The sequence below is a fragment of the Pseudoliparis swirei genome, chromosome 9 (assembly GCF_029220125.1).
Source record: "Pseudoliparis swirei isolate HS2019 ecotype Mariana Trench chromosome 9, NWPU_hadal_v1, whole genome shotgun sequence".
Lineage (NCBI taxonomy): Eukaryota > Metazoa > Chordata > Actinopteri > Perciformes > Liparidae > Pseudoliparis > Pseudoliparis swirei.
In genome coordinates this window covers 14,952,110-14,970,873 of record NC_079396.1, presented here as the reverse complement: position 1 = coordinate 14,970,873, position 18,764 = coordinate 14,952,110, and the positions used below count along the sequence as shown (strand labels likewise).

Sequence of the window (18,764 nt, the reverse complement as noted above, 5' to 3'; positions counted from 1 at the left end):
ATATAAGTGAAACCATTCTTCAAAGCAATATTTCGAAAAATATGATTTGCTGCTTATTATCTATGGGTCAGATGTGTGTGTGGCTCTGGTGTGCCAAGTGGAGTTGATGATGAATGAGCATGTCAATATAGGAAGGAAAAAAATAAAACTGTTCCAATTTCATGTTGCAGGATGATGAACGGGAGCACATTATTTCAACCCCAATATCTGTAATGCCAATATCTGAGTGTGTAGAAGGTATGTTGAGTTTTTCAGTTCACATCCCAGAATAAAACCCATTTCATCTTTTTTCAAAACATAAATTTACTATATTTTTCAGATAGTGTTATTGCCATCCTTCTTTGCTCCATCTTCACCATTGCTGAGATTCGGTTTTCCCAACATGATTCAGTCTTTCTGCAACGCCAAAAAACATAAAGCCACATCACGTTACCTCCACTGTGAATAAGATGATAAGAAGCCACAGACACACCGCATGTTTTGATGCCACGAAATAAAACGTCACATGCTAAAATCAGTCACTGAATATATGTCTGCTGAATCGACAAACAATCTGCCAAGAAAAAATAACTTGTATTTTCTAAACCACTCCCAGAAACTTATTTGGCCAAGGGGGTTTGGCCAAAAGTGTGGAAAGACTATAAGAGAGGTGACGTCCAGGTGGAGCATTACACAGGTGAGGCATTCAGATTATCTCCACCCTCCACTGCCTGAGGATACTACATTGCAGACACAGGAGCTACATTGCAGACTCAGGAGCACAACACATCTGACTTAACAAGGTAGAGATATCCTCTTTACGCTCAAAATAACTTGGAGAAGTATGTGTGACAGCTTCTTTCACTTCTCACTTTTTGAGTTTTGGTGTCTCACAAGTGTCTTTTTCTCTTTCCAGATTATCCTGTGAGTATGCTGGCCGAAATGGAGACGGTGGGTCTGATCTAATTTTATTTAAATAATGGTGTATGCGTTGTTCTTTGTTGTGTTTTTAAGTAGTCCGTGAATAACAAAGATACATAATTTATAATATATATAAATGGATGTTTTAGTTTGAGAGTAGTGTAAAATGTTGTCTTGTTAACTGTAACTGATGTTGGCTGAGGGTAGAAGGTTATTTGTAAGAATAGCAGCTAAGCCACACACCACAGTTACCTGAATGTTATCTCTGTTGTTGAAAGCACAAACACTTGCATACATTTGCCAGTCAAACTTAAATGCACATGGCCACAGTGTTGTTACCTGGCTCATTTCCAAGAAAAACAAACACACAGGCACAGAGCTTATAGACAGCTCACTGCGCATGTGAATAACATTAGCTTCTGTCTAATCAAATATATGCGAGATGGGAAAAAAATTGTACAATAATGTAATGTTCTGCAGAAAATGGATGTTTCAAAGTTTCACCTCTCATTAAAATGAATGGCTGAGTGCATCCCTGATCTTCAGATTCCTGAGTAAAATGATGTTCTGTATAATGCACCACAACAATCAACAAGGGCTTTTAATGAAGAAACAACATAGCAGGTGTGAGGTTTGATGATACAAACAACTCTAGCTGTGTCTAATACAAGATAAATGGCACTCATCAAGAAACGTGTTTTTTCTCTGTCAGCATCACCCAAACAACTCACACAGAGTGTGTATGATTTCTAAATATCTTGTCCTGCTCTGTGTCTGCCAGATGGCTTATGTAACTGAGATCAGACTGAACGGAGGTCGGGGCGCCTGGAGCAGAGTGGCTCCCTCCTCCTGCCCGGAGGTGGACCTGGAGGTCATCGAGGAATACTTGCAGGAGCACTCACTGGAGGTCCAGCCTGCGCACACATCTGCTGCACCTCCATCCACCATGGGGCAACAAATGCACACACACTCCCACCAGAGCACCAGGATCATAGGTTAGTGTCACGATACTGGGACGATGTAGTTGCCTGTTTATTTCTAAAGCGTTTACCTGACTGTATGTTTTGCCTGTTTCTCCGTAGAGAACAGCTGGTCAGGTCAGCATCCATATGAGTGGCATTGTGGCTCTCACACTCCTAATGAGGAATATGAAGAGCAAGCACTGCCTCCCACCTGGCCTAGTCCCCATGACAACCAATGGGTGAGTTCAAGGACCTCTGCCTCTAAATAAAATCTTGATTACCTTTTCCATAGCTAAATGTAACCTCACTATGTGTGTATTAATATGTTTTTTCACGCATTTGCTTTAGGACCACATTGCGTATTACTACGAGGCACCTGCATACATTGACTCAGACTCACTGTCCAGTAGCTCCCAGTACCAGGAATACCAAGATCCCCCATCACCAATGTCTGACAGGGGTGGCAGGAATGACGGAGACTCTCTGCCTCTTGCCCCACTTTCAGGTATACACACCGATATCCCCAAAACTCTCAACAATACAACACTTCAACATTTGTAGACAACATATATGTCAGTAGTGTTGCTCGCTGCATGTATGAGTCTGTTTTAACTCATATTTGTATTTGCATCCCCTTTCTCCTTGGCAGGAAAGAGGAAGGAGCGGTTGTTCCAGTTCCTGTTCGAGATGCTCCAGACTCCATCGATGCGTAGCTGCATCTGGTGGGTCCAATCCCCCTCTGGCACGTTCCAGTTCTCCTCCCAAAACAAGGAGTGCCTGGCCCAGCTGTGGGGACGGCGAAAAGGTAATCGCAAGACCATGACCTACCAGAAGATGGCCCGGGCGCTGAGGAACTACTCCCGCACCGGTGAGATAAAGAAGGTGAAGCGGAAGCTCACCTACCGGTTTGATGAGAAGACACTGAGGGGCCTACAAGGAAACTCTATTACAGTGTAGGAAACGTGATGAAGAGTGTATATATGCAGAGAAATAGAATAAGCACAATGGATATTTAGATGGTTGTCCCATTAAAGTGTAACTTCTCCCCCAGGTCTGAGAGCAGATAAGAGGGCGTTAACATTATTAGTTCTAATACATTTTATGCTACAGATAAGTCCCAACCTGTCGACTATGTCAACATTGGCCTTGTGAGGGTTAGAGCGGATATAACATGGATGATGATGCGTGTTGTGCCAGTTTCGTCCCATGAAATTCAGATTTTCACAAATCTATTAAGAAATGTCATTAACACAAGCCTTTCTTTTTTTTCATCCCAGTAAAGTCTTATATTTAGTGTTCAGCTCAAAAAACATTGTCAATGTCCTTTCTTTTGATTCTATTTCTATGCCATGTCGAAACAAATGAGTACTAAGTATTTGAAAAGCTAGACGATGAAACACTGTAGGTCAGACTGGCAGTAAAACATATGTAAATCTAAAAGGTTATCACATAATATCTACTTTATAAGTAGAACTTAAATCCTTCTTAAAATGAAGGCGTGTTTCCTGATTTTGTGAGATATAAGAAAATGTTGAGACATGTATAAACATGTGTTTGTGTCAAGTTGTATTAAGATGAAATAAAATAAAATATTTTCAGAATACCTGGTGGATTTGTTTTTCTTCTTTCTATCTATCTATCAAACACACACATTCATACATAGACACACACCCATGATGGTATGCAATGTCAGCATTGAAAAATTGTCTCTCAAACAAAACTATTTATCTGTAATATCTACTGTTTCAGAAACACTGATATGTTTATTACAATTCGTATTGACCCTTGGATAATGTTGTCCCTTTTCACACCCACCCACACTGGGTTAACCCTTGTGTTGCCTTCGGGTCAATTTGACCCGATTCAATGTTTCACCCTCCTGTCGCCTTCGGGTCAATATGACCCGATTCAATGTTTAACCCTCCTGTTACCTTTATATTTACTAACATATTTTACCCTTGAGGTCAATATGACCCCAGCTATTAAAATCTCCAGAAAATTATTAGAATTAATATTGTTTTCCAAGTTTAAGTGTGAGGTACTTTATGTTTGTTTGTTGACTCCCGAAAGAACACCGACATTAAACATTGAATCGGGTCAAATTGACCCGAAGGCGACAGGAGGGTTAAATATTGAATCGGGTCAAAATGACCCGAAGGCAACACAAGGGTTAAATGTCTGTTGGGAACATGTGACCGATTTTCATCCTAGAATGACTCGTGGCTACTGTTTAACACATTGGACAACAAAGCTATTTTTATACAGCATATTTATATTACATTGTTTACTTTGTCCAGTTTCCGCTTGTGCATCGTTGATTTTCAGGGGCTAAGCACACAAATTAGAGGCAAATCCTGCTCCAGAGTGGGAGCAGCAAGCCATACGCTGAAGGCTGGGTTACTTTGGTGTGCCAGGATTGTGCCAGTGTGAAAGCTTTCTTAGTCCCAGGGTAACAGCTCACTTAGCCCGGACTCAGTGTGAAACGCCCGACAGAGTAAATAGACACACAGACACACAGACACGCATTGGAGATGTTACTTTGTTTGAAGTTGCCAAAGTAGGCAATTAAATTTGCATAGTCAAATGATGGGGCCACACTGGAGTAAATTATGTAATATTCAACACACAGGGGCTATATCATTCCTGACCATGTAAGATACATAGAAAAGGATTGTGAGACAACACTACATTTCTAAGCAATATATATTTCAATTCACTACATTTACTTGGAATATTTATATTTAATATATAAAATATACAATCAACTTCTAAAATGTGATCCATTATGATCAAACCAAAACATATACAAATAAGTCACTTTAAAAGAGAACATTGTGATCAAACATTTAGCTTTACTTGTTATTCTGTATTTCCACATTGTAGTCTTAATACTTGTAAAGGAGTAAATGATCTGAAACACACACCCGTGGTGTATCCAATGTGAAACGGCTCATTCAGAGGTCTTCTTCTCTTCTGAGGCACATTTATCAGAGTGAGAAAATGTTTCTCACACACTGATGAAATACAGATGGCGTCTCCATGGAGTGCACCCCTGCTGTGTGTGCACACAGAAGCGCATGCATGTTTGCATATAAAAGCCATCTGGTCATTCTGGTCATTTGAAGCCAAGAGCTGAAAGCAGGAAGACGCACACGATCTGAACAACAAGCACAGGATGATGATGGATTTAATGTTCCAATGGAATTCATCTTACCTGTCCACAACTTTCAAGGAAACCTGCCCTAGTCTTCATCTTCAGTGATGGCTGAGTGGAGTTGGGTGGCCTACACAGTACTAGAAGTGCTGATTGCTTTGGCCTGTTGCCTTGGCAATGTGCTGGTGGTGTATGCGGTGTGCACTGGTGTCAGAGATTCTCTCCGGGAGCCCACCTACTGCTTCCTCGTGGGTGTGGCTGCTGTGCCCCTGGCTGTACTGTTGGATGGCTGGGTGAGTGTGACCCCTGACCTGTGTCTACTTCTCAGCTGTGTCGTGCTCGTGCTGACTCAGGCATCTGTCCTGTCACTGCTTGCCATCGCCGTGGACCGATACCTCCGGTTGCACACACCGCTCAGGTGAGTTCAAACTCTGAAACACTGGTTTACAGGCAGAGAAGCTGAATAACATGCACGCGTGTCAATTTGTAGAATCAAGCCTCTCTTTTATTTCTTCTTTTTGTTTGATCCCTCATCCTCAGGTACAAAGCTCTGGCCACACAGAGGCGTACATGGGCGGCTCTGTTTGTGTGCTGGACACTTTCCTGTCTGCTGGGGTTCACCCCTCTCTTTGGCTGGCGCCACCAGTCCTCTCTGGCATCCGATTCCACCAATACATCCTCCTCGTCCTTCATTTCTCCACCCTGCACCTTCCTCTCAGTTATTTCCCTCCCATTCATGGTTTACTTTAACTTCTTGGGATGTGTCATGGCACCCCTGCTGGTCATGACCCTCCTCTACACACAAATCTTCTGGAGCCTGCAGGGCCGCCTAAAGGAGAGCTGTCCTCACACCCAGGCCTCTCTGCTCAGGGAGAAGAAACTGGCCTGCTCTCTGGCTCTGGTTCTAATTTTGTTTGCCGGCTGCTGGATTCCTCTGCACCTAATGAACTGCCTGCTGCTGTTTCATGGTCCTCAAGCTGTCTCACAGGGGACACTCTATACAGGTAAGGGACATATGCTGTTCATTTACTTAAGACAGTCTGCAATTGCTGTTTTTTCTTTCCAGAGAAGCTTTAAATATGACTTACTTACAGGAAAAACCTTTTTTTCCAGGTATTCTCCTGTCTCATGCCAACTCTGCAGTCAACCCTGTGTTCTACGCTTGTCGCATCCCAAAGATCCAACAGGCCTACCTTCAAATATGGAGGCGCTTGATCAAGAGGCGGAACTGTTGCCATGGGGACAAGCAAGTTTGCCAATCAATAGTAGGCCGCCAATGCCATAGAGACGTGTGGATCAAACAAAGAGCAACAGTCATTTAAAATCCGGCGTGTGTTGTCAGAGTTCATGTGAGGCTTCTATCCACTCACACAAGAAAATCTGGCAATCCCTTCAGCCGACATCATGTTAGACTTTATTACAGATAATCAACTGAGGAAAAAACAGGCGGCCAGTGAGGGTTTGAGTTTGTGTGTATTGTTTGGTTGAAATTAAACCGCACGAAAACATGAAAGCAAAAACAACAAGCATGAAACTCCACCACGGCATTTGATCTGATCTGCAAACTGTATCCAAGTCAAAGCTAAGTCATGAGTGTCCACCAGAGGGTGCTGTGGACTAACACACGCATTAGCTGCTGGTGGACACGAATCTTAAACCATCAGAGCTGCAGTCGGTGACAAACAGTCTCAAGATCTCATTTACAGATTTGAGTAATATTACTTTATTGAGATGCACATATTATTTGTCATTTGAAAGCTTCAATCAATTCATTACTAACTTTTTGAATCACATATATACTTTATTGTAAAATCTACAAATAAATGCGGTACTATCACAAGAGTGTGTTGAGCATTCATAAGTGTGAACTCCTCAGGGAAGGCACTTGACTGTATAGTTATCACCGGAGCAGGGTGCAATCCCACCCACCAAACTATACAACCTACTACCTCACCCTGACAGAGCCCAGATCAAAACACACCACACGCGTTGGTCCTGTTTGGAAACACAAACATATTTAACCTGCTCTCGCTACAAAAAAAATGCTTTACACAGTGTGACATGTTGATTAATGCACATGTACATTCTGATTGGATTGCATGATTGCCCATCTGGAGATGACAGTCGGCGGGTTGCTGACTCGGCTGTCTCCTTGGGAAAGACAGTAGATTGTATAGTTATCTCAAAAAGAGGTTACACAACCTCACAACTATTCAATCTACTACCTCAGCCCCAAGGACAGCATCCACATTGCTTCCACTGCAAAGATCCACAAAGGTAACTCTCCTGCAATGTGACAAAGAAAAAGAGACAGATAGGGTTATCTTAATTAGCTCTCCATGACTCTTTCTCTGTAAAATAAATGCAAGATGATACTAGGTAGGTCATTTTTTAACAGAATATTTACATTACATTTTCAACTGGTGTGTTCATATTCAGTGCCAGCACAAAAGACTGTAATCATATCATCACTTTTATCTCTGTGTCTGATTCTTTGTTTCTGTTCATGGAAATGGTTCAAAGCCCACGGCTTATGGCTGTAAACTGCTGCATCACAACCAGCCTTCAGCGGCCACGGTTTGGAGGGACGTCTTTCACTCCTGAACAAAAGATGATTTTACATAGTGGCGCATCCTCACCGATCAACCCAGGTCCAATTGTAATGCCAAGCTGAATCTCTTCAATAAATCAATACCATTAAAATAATTCAAAGACAAATAATTTTACGGTAAGCAGACATCGGAAAGTGAGAGCGTAATGTGTGAAAGCCCAACAAACAACTCACTAGCTTCTCTGGCATGTGATCGAAAAGAGAAAAAAGAAAAAAAGAGCTGCTCGACTGTGCCAGGAATTTGTTTCCGTTTTTGCCAAAAACTGAGCTCATTCCAGCGGGCTATCCCTGTGTAGGCTGGCTGCTGTTTCTCAGATGGAGGTACAAACACAGATCCCTACAAATATGGCTTCCACCGGCTGCCGCCGATTGAATACAAGGCTGGGATTCTGCCCCCTAAAACACAACAAGGAAACACAAAATGGTGGCTCGCACATCGGCCATTTTAGGTCTGCTTAAAAACACTTTTAGGGTCCACATTTCGGTGGTTCTTCCAAACCTGCTGTCACCTGAGGAAGAAAGAGTGGTGATTCTTTTGACAGTGATTGAGAAAAATGATGTGCCAAGCAGTGAGACAAAGTCAACAGACCCAACGACCCCCTCACGGTCACAGGTACAAAGTAAGAGAACAACTCGAACAATACTCATCAGACAGCTGGAAAGTTTACATATCATCACATAGCATGTTACTCGCACCATTATCACTTCAGCTTCGGTTCAATCACAAATGCGTCACTGAACTAGCAGATTGTATTTATGCTTCCTTAAACTTGTATTAATCTCATGAAGACAGACTTGGCTTCTCCTCAGGCAGTAACTGTTTCAACTCTTACGGGATAAATAAAGGTATGGATGGGCCAGCAGGTTCACATGGCAGCGCCCGAAGGGTTAATGAGCCAGACTGAATGCCAGACTTGGGCCTCACATAGACAGAGAGGGGTTAGGAGGTACACTGCTTGCATAAATTAGAATACAGCCACAACCCCTGAGACTTGGTCCAGACCAGACCATAGTTAGCATGCAGTAGACCCCGCTCATCTGATCACAGAAGACCAGACAGACAGAAGGGGTGGGGGGGGGGGGGGGGTTGGCATGATGCCCAACTCTGCCACCGTGCCAGTGACAGATCTACGAGCTCTGTTCGGTCGCCGAGAAATGTCCCCTGACTGGAGCAGTATTTGTAAGGCAGATTAATAGTGATATGACACAGTGTGCGGGGGGGGGGGACTTTGTCTACGGCACATAAAAGGGGCACACATGGCTCAGCTGGGGCAAATCATTTCCTTTCAACAGCTCCAAAATAAATGAGCCTCCAGCCAGTGGGGCAGCTGAGAGAAACTTGAAGTAAAGACGAGGAAAGGAAGACATTTGGCCTCTTGAGTTAATCTCATCTGCCTATCAGATTGTATGTCTGAGCATCTGTGACAGCAGAATCCAGAGTACGTTTTGTATATGCAGTATTTTGTGAAGGCCAAGAGACACAGAGCGTGTCCTCGCCCGCCCTCTGATAAAGCTGCTCTGCTGTATTTACCAGGATATGTTTATCTTCAAACCATTTCCTGCTTTCTTTGAGTGACAGTTACTCACGTTTCCAATATTTGTTTTAAATTAACACATTTTCATAGTATTGCCATGACTATTGAATGGTCCTTTAAAGTAACAAAAAAAACAAGATAATAAATCGATAAGACGATCTACTTTTTCCACTCTTGTTGATGAGTTAGGAGCAAAACCAAAATGGCTCTTAAATTGAATCTGAGGCATTTATTTTACAAGTTTTACAAACTTCTCACATCTGTGGTGCTAAAAACCACCCCTATTGCGCCATCTTTAACAAATCAAACCAATGCGAAAAATATCGTGGAAGCAAGAGGCCAGAGCTTTCTCCCCCCAACACCGTGAATGGATGCGCACTCACCCAATACCAACAATGTAAACACACATATTAAACAGTGAATCCCCAAAGACACACAACACACTCAGTTGCCAACAAAAGCCCCTCTGAAATGGTGCAGTAATATACCTATTGGATTGCCTGGTCCTTTGGTCCGGAAGATGGGATGAATGCTTGGCAGACACAACGGAGGGGGCACCAGACGATTGGTACAGGTTCTTGTGTGTAACTCCCCCCACCCCCCCATCTCTCTCTCTCTCTCTCCCTGAGCTTTGTGCCTAGAATGGGCAGTGTCTATGTGCCAGGCAGAATTTCAATGAGGAAGGAAGGAGTCGGTGATGGTGGGCAAAGAGGAGGAGGAGCAGTGGGGGAGCTGGAGTTGGCAGAGGAAGTATGCCACACAATAAATTGCAGGACGAAGAATTCCCACAGTAAAAAAGATGCAAACGGATGTCTTGTCTTACTCGTGACCCGTCTTACTGTGGAAAAGAATGCCGCCTGGGCATCTGGCAGATATGAGAAAAAGGGATGGTCTTCAATAGGGCGCTATGGTGATTTTATCAGACCTGCTTTTGATCTTCCCCATTCCCTCAGGAATTCCTGATAACATGAAAGGACCATGAACGGGAGCACTGAGCCTCCTCCATGCTCACTTGGCACGCTGCTCGCTCTGACGTTCTGTACATCCTCATTAACCAGGCGCAAACACACACGGCTCATGCTCACGTGTATGCACGTATACAGACATACACTGCCATATGCATGTACTGACACACAAGCAGCCAGTGGTAAACAGTTGCTTGACCTGTGAATATGAATGAAGCTCATTCTATCTGATCCTGGTGCACTAATTGTTCATCAAATGAAAATCTTTCCTTTGCCATCAACTCCACTCTTTTGCAGTATAGAGGGCCACACACACGTTAGGATCACAGGCATACGAGTTAGGTAAACATGTCCGGCATGTATTTGATGAAAAGATAGTATGAGCCAGATAAGGCCGAAGTATAAGGGGGCCATTGTGTTCACTATCACAGTGTCAACTAAATTTCAACCATCGACACGAACAAGGTAAACTAAATTTAATAATCAGGATTATCTATACATCTTTGATTATTTTGTCACAACATTAGAACGGGATTTTAACATTTGGTTTTTAACATTTGACATATATATATATATATGAAATAAATATGTTTATGTATATATACACATATGAGTTAAAGTATACCAATCATTCAGATGACTAGATAACAGAAACTGTGACTGAATTTTTTTAAATCGAATGTTTAGTTTCCTCTTCCTGTGCTCCTATCCCCTCGGCTTTTTGTTCCACTTTTCTATGCTTTTGCTAATGTGCTGATAAGATGTGCGGTTACCATGGTTTCAAATGTCTCTGATAGCTCCGATGCCTGGCCTGGCATGCTGCTACACGCCTACATGTTATAGCATTCGATATTGCCACACAGAGCACGCCAGACACACTCACACACATGCAGGCTGTGCATACATATTCCTGCGCACGTATACAAAGACTGCGTGCAGAGTGCAAAGTGGTGTAGGTCAGGATGAAACAGCTGCTGCTTCCTGCACGAAAAGAGAAACTTCCTGTTGCCTCGCTGTAAAACCGCGGCTGGTCAGCCAAGATATCAACCAATCAGCTATGTTGAGGCTGAATGCAGGAAGTAAGCCGGACTGCCTCTAGGAGAAAAACTCAGAAACATTATGAGGCAACACGAAAAGTTCATCTGAGGATAAGAGAGGGGCGGGGGAAGCGCTCTCCTACTCCTACCTCTCCGTCTGTCTCTGTAACCCTTGTTCTCTCTCTTTTTCAACAGCTTCTTCCTTCTTAACATTTTCCTCTCTCCGTTACATGTCGATGTTCATGAGAAGAGGTTCTTTCGCTTCTTTTTTTGTTAACTCATTTGCTCCCTAATGCCAACGCTGATTGATTTTAAATGACAGTGGGCGATGCAGGGGAATTAGGAGTTGTGATGTTGGAGGGGGGTATGTTGAAAGGGTCTGCCCATAATCACTGTTACATAAACACGTGGCATGAAGGCGCCATCTTGACACCAACCCTTATTTAGATCAGGATACAGTACCAACAATAAGCAGTCAAGTCAGAGTCCTGATACTACATACAATATGCAGGTATTTCCGATCATTCAATCTGCATTCACTTTCCCCTCTAAAAGTAGGTTGAAAGATCAAATCGGTTGTCGATTAATTAACACATCGGTTTTATCTACCTCGGCGATTGCAACATTAATATTTGCTTTTGTTTCATGGCATACTGGCCTCTGACATGAGTAAGATAAACATCAATCGAACTGTTAACGTTTCTCATTTTGTTATTTTTCAACAGACAGGTCATACAGGCTTTACTGATACAATGGGAACCAACTACTGAGGAACCAACATTTCTTTCCAGTGCTGTCTGTTTGCTAACTCGGTTTCATTTCTGTGTCACTTTCCTTTTGAAGTGCAACGTATTGTATGCAGCATACACACACACACACACACACACACACACATATATTACTGCCTATGACGCAGTTTGTCATGGCAAACGTTACAGTCACCACCTCTTAACAAACTGTCACACCTCTGGATCGCAGAAAGACCAATGTCGCACACAAAGGGCATGTTCCTGTGAAACACCTGGCACATATCCGAGTTCTAACAGTGGCGGAAAGTGCAAAAAGCATGTGAAGGCAAACAGTGATGATATTGGCCTTATACCCGCGATCATAACTGCTCTGGGTGATAAGAGACCTGCCAAGTGTCTCACTTGTCCTGTGGGTGCAGCTTAACTTGCACTAACCTGAACACAACAACAGCTCTGTGGCTCGATCGACCCTCTGAGGTCAGAAAGTAACCCGCGGAGGCCTGCCAGTCTCCAAAGAGACACCTGTTTGCTATAAAAAAGCCACAGAAAGACTGTTTGCCACCCTGTCAGAGCCTGCAGTCCTATCGGGGAGAGGGGCCAGGAAGAGGAGGACAGGGAGAGAGAAAAGAGACAATGGAAGCAGGAGAAAGAAGATGGTCAGCAGGGAGTCACGGAGTACCTCTGAGCTCTAGAAAAGTTTCTCCTGCCTTGTCCATGGAGCCAAAATGGCGGCGCGCTGATTGCAGCGTGGCAGCTGACGACGACAGTCACATTTACAGGAGGAAGACCACGAGGAAGGACAGAGATGAGGGTGAGAGGAACTGAAGGAGAAGGATTATAGGGCTGTGAAAAAGATGAGAGGAGGTGTCGCATCGATAAAAGAGAAAAATACCTGGAGCCTGTACGTGAGCGGCGGGCTGGGCCAGAGGACTGGAGGAGAAGAGGGCCGTGATGGCGGGATGAAGGGAAAAGAGAGGAGTAGAGCACACCCTCTGAGAGCGACACCCCCTTCCCACAATCCCCTCCTACTGGCGTGAGTGCGTCTGTCCGTACACAGGGTGACAGAGGGACGTCTGCTCTGTAACACAGACACAGAAAGCGCAGCAAGCCCCAGCATCAAACCCGCCGAGCACAACGAAAAGAGCAACCAGACTTTCAATAGACTCACGTTACTTGTCGTTGCGTATGACCAAACCGGAGACTAACACACAAGCACACAGCAGGAGGACACTTTAAAACTCAAACGTACACATGATCAATTCGCCAGCCTTCGGATCGCCCTCTGCTCCGCTCTGCCCTGTGCTGTGTTTGCCTCGGTCCGCCTGCCCACTTTGGCACCGCTGCCAAGAGGGAAGGGGAGAAAAGAAGAGGAGAAGGGGGGTGTAGAGACAGAAAAAGGGAAGGGAGGGACATGCTGTAGCGAGAGAGAGGAGGAACAGAAAGAGGAGGAGTCAGAGAAAAAGAGTTAAGACAGAGTGAGACACAAACAGACAATAAAAAGAAAGAGAAGAAACTGTTGTGACGCGATTACACAAAAGAGCAGGACAGCAGCCGGGAGCACTCATCAAACATCCAAAAGAGCTCTCACCCCGTACTGTACTTCATGAATCCAGCAGTAACACACAGATGGAGAGAAAGATAAGCACCTCTGCCGTATTGTTCCATCTCACCATATATTCTCCAGAAAAAGCCCATACTTGTTGAGATTCAAACTCTAAACTAATGGACATTTGTTGGAAAGTTCTCTGGCCTAAAAGGAGTCTGCTTTTCTCTGCATCCTCCTCCATCCTTCCGCAAATTCGCCTTCTCCCTCCATCGGGGATCATATTTGCCTTCCTCGGTGGGAGGAGTTTGAGGGAGTTAAGCTCAACGGATCAATGGGAGAGGCGGGTGGATATTTCAGAGAATGTGACTTATTTTCCCCCATCCGTTGGCATCTTTCCCACGTCTCCCTTTGCCTTCACACTCCAGCCAGCCCGTTGAACAGCAATGGCTCTTGGATCAGCGAGCCGTCGCCTCAAGACGACCCCAATCATTCAAAGAGAATACATGAATCCATCTGTTCATAAATGGCCGAACCTATCTATAGCCTGGTTGCGACCCAATCCCTGGTGTTTGCGTGGATATCTCAAGCCGAGCCAACCAATCAAAACTTGCTTCGGGGCTGACGTCATTTTGTAAATGCAGAGTGTAATTCCAAAAAACTAAACAGGAATACTTTTAAAATTTGGAAACAAACACTCTCTTCTTTTAAAATGTACATAAACCACTTGAAGACATACAACAAGGCTTTTGTATGTTAAACAGTTGATTCCTCATCGCAGCTGCTGTAATAAGTCCTCAAACTGACCAAACACTCACAGACACACAGATTATTGGAGGGTTCTCCCAGTCCTCAGACACTTACCACGCAGACAAAACAGACCACAATAGTCCAGCTTCTCTGCTTGAACTCCACATGAGCCTTTTCTCGAAGATGGGACAATGAACACACACGCACACACACACACACACACACTTATACTGTACAGAGGCACACACACACATGTGGTGCGAACAATCTGGTTCTTCCATGGAGGCTCAGATTCAGCCAGCAGGTTGGACAGCCCCTCAGCCTGACGTCACTCCTCCTTTGTTGTTTATGCATTTATTTGTCTCCTCAGCTGAACTCTCTGAACCCAATGCTCTCTCCTCCTCCCTCCCTCCCTCCCTCCCCCTCCGACTCCCGTTCTGTCCTCCAGCCCTACACTTACCCCTGCCAATGAAGGCAGGAAAATACAGTATGGCTTTAACAAAGAATACATTTTAAAAAGGGAGAGACAGACAGACACAGAGAGGAGAGAAACAGAGAGAACTCAAATGTCTCTCACTTTTTCTTGTCCTCCTTTTCTTCTTTGATCGCTCGCCGTGTCTCTTCCTGCTTGGCTTGTAAAAGTTTCAGCTGCATGGCGGGACAGCCTACTTTGGCAATCGTCCAACTCTTGACTCTCCTGTCCTCTTGCAAAAGAGAGAAGGAGGGGAGGACAAATATAGTCACAGCCGGACTGTGCTGCAGCACTGTGAAAGCACAGCAACCATTTGTAATTCAAACAAGAAGAGAGAGGTTTGAGACATGTTTTCAGTATGTATAACAAGCAACAGTGAAGCATTACACAGTAGGTCTCATTTAAAATAATCACAGTTGGAGACTTTGAGCAGAGTTTCGAACGGCTGTGCCACAGTTGTGCCTTTAACTGAGTGTGACAGCTGAGTCTGACAACAGTGTGTTTTGGTGCTCACGCCCAGTTCACACAGGGACACACTCACTGTGTTATCTCTCCCGGTATCAATAACACAAGCAGCTCAGTACAGACAGATTTACACATGGACTGGGAGGATTTGAAACCAAATTTTCACGTTATTTAAAAACATGATGCTGACTGGGCTCTCTGTTTCATTCATAAGTACACAGATACACGCATGAAGATTGTTAATGATCTCAACTTCGTGCACAGGGGTTTTAATATTGTAAAGTTGAGGTAGTTTATCAGCAAAAGTGGCCTAATAATTGATTTATTATTTACTTATCATTTTTGGGAAAATCAATAATAAATATAATTATTATTTCTCACTCTTCCATGAGGCTAACCTTAAAATAATGGCCAACATGTTTCCCCTCTTCCAAAATGTAATTTTTTTTCTTGTTCATGTTCATGTTTCCTAATGTTATTCTGACAGCTAAAATATTGTAACGCTATTGACTAACTGAATAAAATAGAGCAACAATTATCCATATATATATATATACACACACACACATATATATTTTAAAAAAGATAATTGTTACTTCTTTATTTCTATGTATATATATACATATATACAGGACTGTCTCAGAAAATTAGAATATTGTGATAAAGTTCTTTATTTTCTGTAATGCAATTAAAAAAACAAAAATGTCATGCATTCTGGATTCATTACAAATCAACTGAAATATTGCAAGCCTTTTATTCTTTAATATTGCTGATTATGGCTTACAGCTTAAGAAAACTCAAATATCCTATCTCTAAATATTAGAATATCATGAAAAAGTATACTAGTAGGGTATTAAACAAATCACTTGAATTGTCTAATTAACTCGAAACACCTGCAAGGGTTTCCTGAGCCTTGACAAACACTCAGCTGTTATAAATCTTTTTTTTACTTGGTCTGAGGAAATATTCAAATTTTATGAGATAGGATTTTAGAGTTTTCTTAAGCTGTAAGCCATAATCAGCAATATTAAAAGAATAAAAGGCTTGCAATATTTCAGTTGATTTGTAATGAATCCAGAATGCATGACATTTTTGTTTTTTTAATTGCATTACAGAAAATAAAGAACTTTATCACAATATTCTAATTTTCTGAGACAGTCCTGTATATATACGTCTATATATATGTGTGTGTATTATTTACATTGATGCTCTGATGTGCACCGCTGCTGTGATTTCTGAAATTTCCCCACTGTGGGACAAATAAAGGAATATCATATATATATATATATATATAATATATATACATATATATACATAAATATATATATACACATATATATATATATTTGCAGACATGCAGCTGGCCTGCCTGCAATGATAGTTTGTATAGGTATTGTCTGGAGCATTTAATGAAGAATAAAAAAGTGCTCTTATTCTGTAGTGGACCATGCAGTTAATACAATCGTCAAGTGTCAAGTCAGGTGTTTAGAGGCCCAATATTATTTATTTAGTGTGGCTTACAGTATCTGAATTATCCTATGTCGAAATGCATCCCTAAATGATCCAAAGGCTGGCGAATAAATGCCTCTTGAAGAAAGATGGTGACATTGGGCTGTAGACATCACATTGACTTGATTAAATAGATAGACTCTGGCCTAGCTGACGTTACAAGCTAAAAGCGTTTAGCTTTCCCGATTAAAAGAAGTGTTTACCAACTGGGGAAACAAGTTGGGACACTTGAAAATGCGAAACTTTGAAAACAACCCAAGCTAAATTAACTTTAGAAAACCAGACAACCACAACGCTGCTTACCTTCGAGGCTCTGCCAGCTGGTAACTGGTCGAACAACGCTGCATAGTAAATCTGTATCATTTAATGAGAGAGAATATCTACATAATATAAGTTTCATAACGTATTTAGCGTTATACTATATGTTACTATGTAAGTGATAACTGAATCCAGATAGGCCAAACTCTTTTACGTTTTAGATAATAAGTACAAGTGTATGCACTATGCAGTATCTGTTTAACAGGTTGCGTGATGCAGTTTTTGCTTCGCTCTGATTGGCTCATTGGTGGAAACGGTAGCCAATAGTAATCACAGTGTGACATGTCTGGAGGCACGTGACTGGCTGCCTCTGACGATTGATCATTGTGCTTGGCAGGTATTAAACTGAGAATAATGCGTGTGTCGTCTGGGATAGGAAATATTGTTTGTTTGTTTCTTTCTTTCTTTTTTCGGCTTGATACATAAATGCAACATCTTGTTCACAAAGAGAGGTCAGTAGTCGTGAGATCAAACCCTAAACAATGTGTCTATAAGAGGACATCTGCTCATAAAAAAGACATCACTCCTAATATAAACTATCATTTGGAGCAGGTTTCACTCTATTTAGATGAGTTGCCCCATCTAGTGGAAACAATTTGTAAATGTAATTTGTGATCCATAAAGGCAATGTTTAATAATCCCCCTTTTTTGACGATGCATACATTCTTTTTTAAATTGTGTATCTTAGTTTCCTCTCATGTGTGGGATTATCTCTTCTGTGAGATCAGATTGTATGGCTCCACTGTGTATTAATATGATGTATGGAACTAGTTCACAAAGTGTAAGGATACTTGTTTTTATTTTAATGATCCATATAACATACAACTCAAGAGAAGGAAACAGTAACTCGTGCAGAAGGTAAATAAGACTCAGATAATAAGTCAAGCAAATATTTAGGTGGAAAGAAAACAAATTACATTTTAGCAAATTATCAGGATGTACTTGGTTAAGATTAGATATGTCATATTATTTGCACTGCAGTGTGTGTTTGTGTGTGTGTGTGTGTGTGTGTGTGTGTGTGTGTGTGTGTGTGTGTGTGTGTGTGTGTGTGTGTGTGTGTGTGTGTTTAAGGCTTTGGACTCATCATAATTGTATAGAATTATTGTTGCAAAATGATCAAAGTGGGTAAAGGTGATGACAACAACTGATAAGTGGGAAATAGAAAGAGGACTTAAAGGGGTGGAGCGCTGGAATGATGATCAATTGTCTTCTTCTTTGTTTCCATAATGAAGAGCAGCCTAACCACTCCTGAAGAGTCTCCCCTCCAGCCCGCCCCAAAGTGAGTGAGACTGAGGTGGAAAATATTGAAGGATAAAAGAGAGAGAGAGGCTTACTTCTCATATGCGTTCTATATTTGAACAGACGTGACCTCTTCCCAGTTAATGCCAATGCCAAGATGCATTGTGGCTTTTATTTCTGACAGGATTTAAATTTGGAAATCCCTTTTTTAAATTCTCACTCTCTCTAGAAACTGGGAAAGAAAATAACTAACCAATCAGATGACACAGACCTCACTGGTGAAGGGAGAACGGTCGGTGTAAATGTGTGTCCATAACCTGATGTTAGGCAATCTGTAATTTACTGTCTATCTGAGGCGCTGACGCTGGTCCGTCATCATTATCAGATAATTACCTTGATCACTTTTGTTTGTTGCAAATAAATGTTTTTATCATTTTAAAGTGTTGGCTTGGTCATTCATCTTGATCCAACTAAATGATTAAATGGTCTTTATTTTCTGTGCATCTGAATACATTCAGAGCGATGAACAAAGTAAAACGCTTACCACCGAAAAAG

General features: G+C 42.3%; 3 protein-coding genes across 19 annotated transcripts; 2 read left to right on the top strand and 1 right to left on the bottom strand.

The window, feature by feature from the left end:
* Positions 1 to 715: 715 nt before the first annotated feature.
* On the top strand, positions 716 to 3,470 carry LOC130199376 (transcription factor PU.1). Of its 2 annotated transcripts, XM_056422831.1 has the most exons (6): positions 716 to 782; positions 896 to 930; positions 1,682 to 1,895; positions 1,983 to 2,101; positions 2,211 to 2,367; positions 2,512 to 3,470. In XM_056422831.1, the coding sequence occupies exons 2-6, from the start codon at positions 910 to 912 to the stop codon at positions 2,817 to 2,819; spliced, it is 819 nt and encodes a 272-aa protein (XP_056278806.1). In that variant the 5' UTR covers positions 716 to 782; positions 896 to 909; the 3' UTR covers positions 2,820 to 3,470. The 2 variants fall into 2 exon arrangements, with proteins under 2 accessions (XP_056278806.1, XP_056278805.1); XM_056422830.1 differs by lacking the exons at positions 716 to 782; positions 896 to 930 and having other exon boundaries at positions 1,279 to 1,895.
* Positions 3,471 to 3,725: 255 nt separating this feature from the next.
* On the top strand, positions 3,726 to 6,338 carry LOC130200028 (adenosine receptor A3-like). The gene is made up of 3 exons (XM_056423974.1): positions 3,726 to 5,434; positions 5,557 to 6,020; positions 6,130 to 6,338. The coding sequence occupies exons 1-3, from the start codon at positions 5,124 to 5,126 to the stop codon at positions 6,336 to 6,338; spliced, it is 984 nt and encodes a 327-aa protein (XP_056279949.1). The 5' UTR covers positions 3,726 to 5,123.
* A 69-nt stretch (positions 6,339 to 6,407) lies between these two features.
* On the bottom strand, positions 6,408 to 17,087 carry LOC130199374 (uncharacterized). Of its 16 annotated transcripts, XM_056422816.1 has the most exons (7): positions 16,956 to 17,079; positions 14,784 to 14,908; positions 13,163 to 13,327; positions 12,806 to 12,991; positions 7,489 to 7,616; positions 7,242 to 7,302; positions 6,408 to 7,167 (listed from the first exon to the last, which is right to left on the bottom strand). In XM_056422816.1, the coding sequence occupies exons 1-7, from the start codon at positions 17,013 to 17,015 to the stop codon at positions 6,987 to 6,989; spliced, it is 906 nt and encodes a 301-aa protein (XP_056278791.1). In that variant the 5' UTR covers positions 17,016 to 17,079; the 3' UTR covers positions 6,408 to 6,986. The 16 variants fall into 16 exon arrangements, 11 of the variants coding, with proteins under 11 accessions (XP_056278791.1, XP_056278798.1, XP_056278795.1 ...); XM_056422823.1 differs by lacking the exon at positions 7,489 to 7,616 and adding an exon at positions 12,593 to 12,734 and having other exon boundaries at positions 6,408 to 7,302; positions 14,784 to 14,910; positions 16,956 to 17,087; XM_056422820.1 differs by having other exon boundaries at positions 6,408 to 7,302; positions 14,784 to 14,910; positions 16,956 to 17,085.
* Between the last annotated feature and the right edge of the window lie 1,677 nt (positions 17,088 to 18,764).

Excerpts from the sequence above, each read along its gene's own strand:
- LOC130199376 (XM_056422830.1), top strand. The coding sequence starts at position 1,643 with ATGATTTCTAAATATCTTGTCCTGCTCTGTGTCTGCCAGATGGCTTAT. Across the intron at positions 1,896-1,982 it reads CCAGAGCACCAGGATCATAG|AGAACAGCTGGTCAGGTCAG; the intron begins GTTAGTGTCACG and ends GTTTCTCCGTAG. Across the intron at positions 2,368-2,511 it reads GCCTCTTGCCCCACTTTCAG|GAAAGAGGAAGGAGCGGTTG; the intron begins GTATACACACCG and ends TCTCCTTGGCAG.
- LOC130200028 (XM_056423974.1), top strand. The coding sequence starts at position 5,124 with ATGGCTGAGTGGAGTTGGGTGGCCTACACAGTACTAGAAGTGCTGATT. Across the intron at positions 5,435-5,556 it reads CGGTTGCACACACCGCTCAG|GTACAAAGCTCTGGCCACAC; the intron begins GTGAGTTCAAAC and ends CCTCATCCTCAG. Across the intron at positions 6,021-6,129 it reads ACAGGGGACACTCTATACAG|GTATTCTCCTGTCTCATGCC; the intron begins GTAAGGGACATA and ends CTTTTTTTCCAG.
- LOC130199374 (XM_056422816.1), bottom strand. The coding sequence starts at position 17,015 with ATGATACAGATTTACTATGCAGCGTTGTTCGACCAGTTACCAGCTGGC. Across the intron at positions 7,303-7,488 it reads AATCAGACACAGAGATAAAA|GAGAGTTACCTTTGTGGATC; the intron begins GTGATGATATGA and ends GTCACATTGCAG. Across the intron at positions 7,168-7,241 it reads ATGCTGTCCTTGGGGCTGAG|GAGACAGCCGAGTCAGCAAC; the intron begins GTAGTAGATTGA and ends GTCTTTCCCAAG.